Source organism: Myotis davidii, unplaced genomic scaffold (genome assembly GCF_000327345.1).
Source record: "Myotis davidii unplaced genomic scaffold, ASM32734v1 scaffold20077, whole genome shotgun sequence".
In the NCBI taxonomy this organism is placed as follows: domain Eukaryota; kingdom Metazoa; phylum Chordata; class Mammalia; order Chiroptera; family Vespertilionidae; genus Myotis; species Myotis davidii.
This window is the reverse complement of record NW_006287945.1, coordinates 1788-2670: the sequence shown is the minus strand read 5'-3', so window position 1 is coordinate 2670 and position 883 is coordinate 1788. Positions and strand designations below refer to the sequence as shown.

The window sequence follows — 883 nt, the reverse complement described above, 5'->3', positions numbered from 1 at the left end:
TGGCGGGTCTTTAGCTGCTGCTCTGCTGCTCCTACTCGCGGATGAAGTTGGCGATGCGTCTGGTGATGTCTTCTATAAAGCTCCAGTACTCCTCAAAGTCGAGGCATCCATCCTGGTTTTTGTCCAGATCCCGGATGACTTTGTCAGCAGCCTCTCGGCTCCTCGTATTCTGGGGAGGAACCTGGGTCAGCTATGCTGAGAGTGGCAGTCCCACAGAGCCCCCTAGGCAGAGGCCCCGGATCTGGCTCAGGCCTGGGTACCCCAAGAGGACAGAGGCCTGGGCTGGGTCAAGACCCTGGTTTGTGGGGTAACTCTGAAAGAACAGGGGCCGCACTGGGGAAGACAGGGCTTCGGGGGCTGGGGAGAGACAGGGCCCTTGGGTGGGGGCCTTACCGTCAGCATGTGGTCGAGCTCATGCTGAAGCATCTCTCGGAAGCTGCTCTTGCTGATCTTGTTCTTGACTAGGATGTTCTTAGACATGTATTTGTAGAAGTTTTCCACCAGAACTACAACCGCCTTCTCCTGCTTTGTGTAGCAGTCCGCCATCACTGCCTCACTCCTCAAGGGGCCTGGGCACCATGAGAATCACAAATGAGAAGAGCCCCCAACAGGCCACTCCTCTTCCCCCACCAGCACCCTGGGCCCTGGGTCCTCTAAGCTGACAGGTCCTCCAGGAGGAGGCAGGAAAAGGGAGGCACAGGGGAGGTAGCCCTGGAATGAGTACTATGTGGCTCTTCTAATCCAGGTGTTCCCCAGCTCAACTGCCTTAACAGGTTCTCCCGGCCCTTCCCCAGCCTGGGAAGAGAGTAAGTGCCCATCCCTCCACCATCTACACACCTGTCTCACCCAGGCCCTCTGCCCTGGGGGGAAACACAGCCAGGAG

The 883-nt window shown here is 58.0% G+C and overlaps 1 protein-coding gene across 1 annotated transcript; it reads right to left on the bottom strand.

The window, feature by feature from the left end:
- Window positions 1-6: 6 nt before the first annotated feature.
- Window positions 7-789, bottom strand: LOC102768721 (protein S100-A16-like). The gene is made up of 2 exons (XM_015561354.1): window positions 394-789; window positions 7-169 (listed from the first exon to the last, which is right to left on the bottom strand). Exons 1-2 carry the CDS (start codon window positions 544-546, stop codon window positions 32-34), a joined length of 291 nt encoding a protein of 96 aa, XP_015416840.1. The 5' UTR covers window positions 547-789; the 3' UTR covers window positions 7-31.
- Between the last annotated feature and the right edge of the window lie 94 nt (window positions 790-883).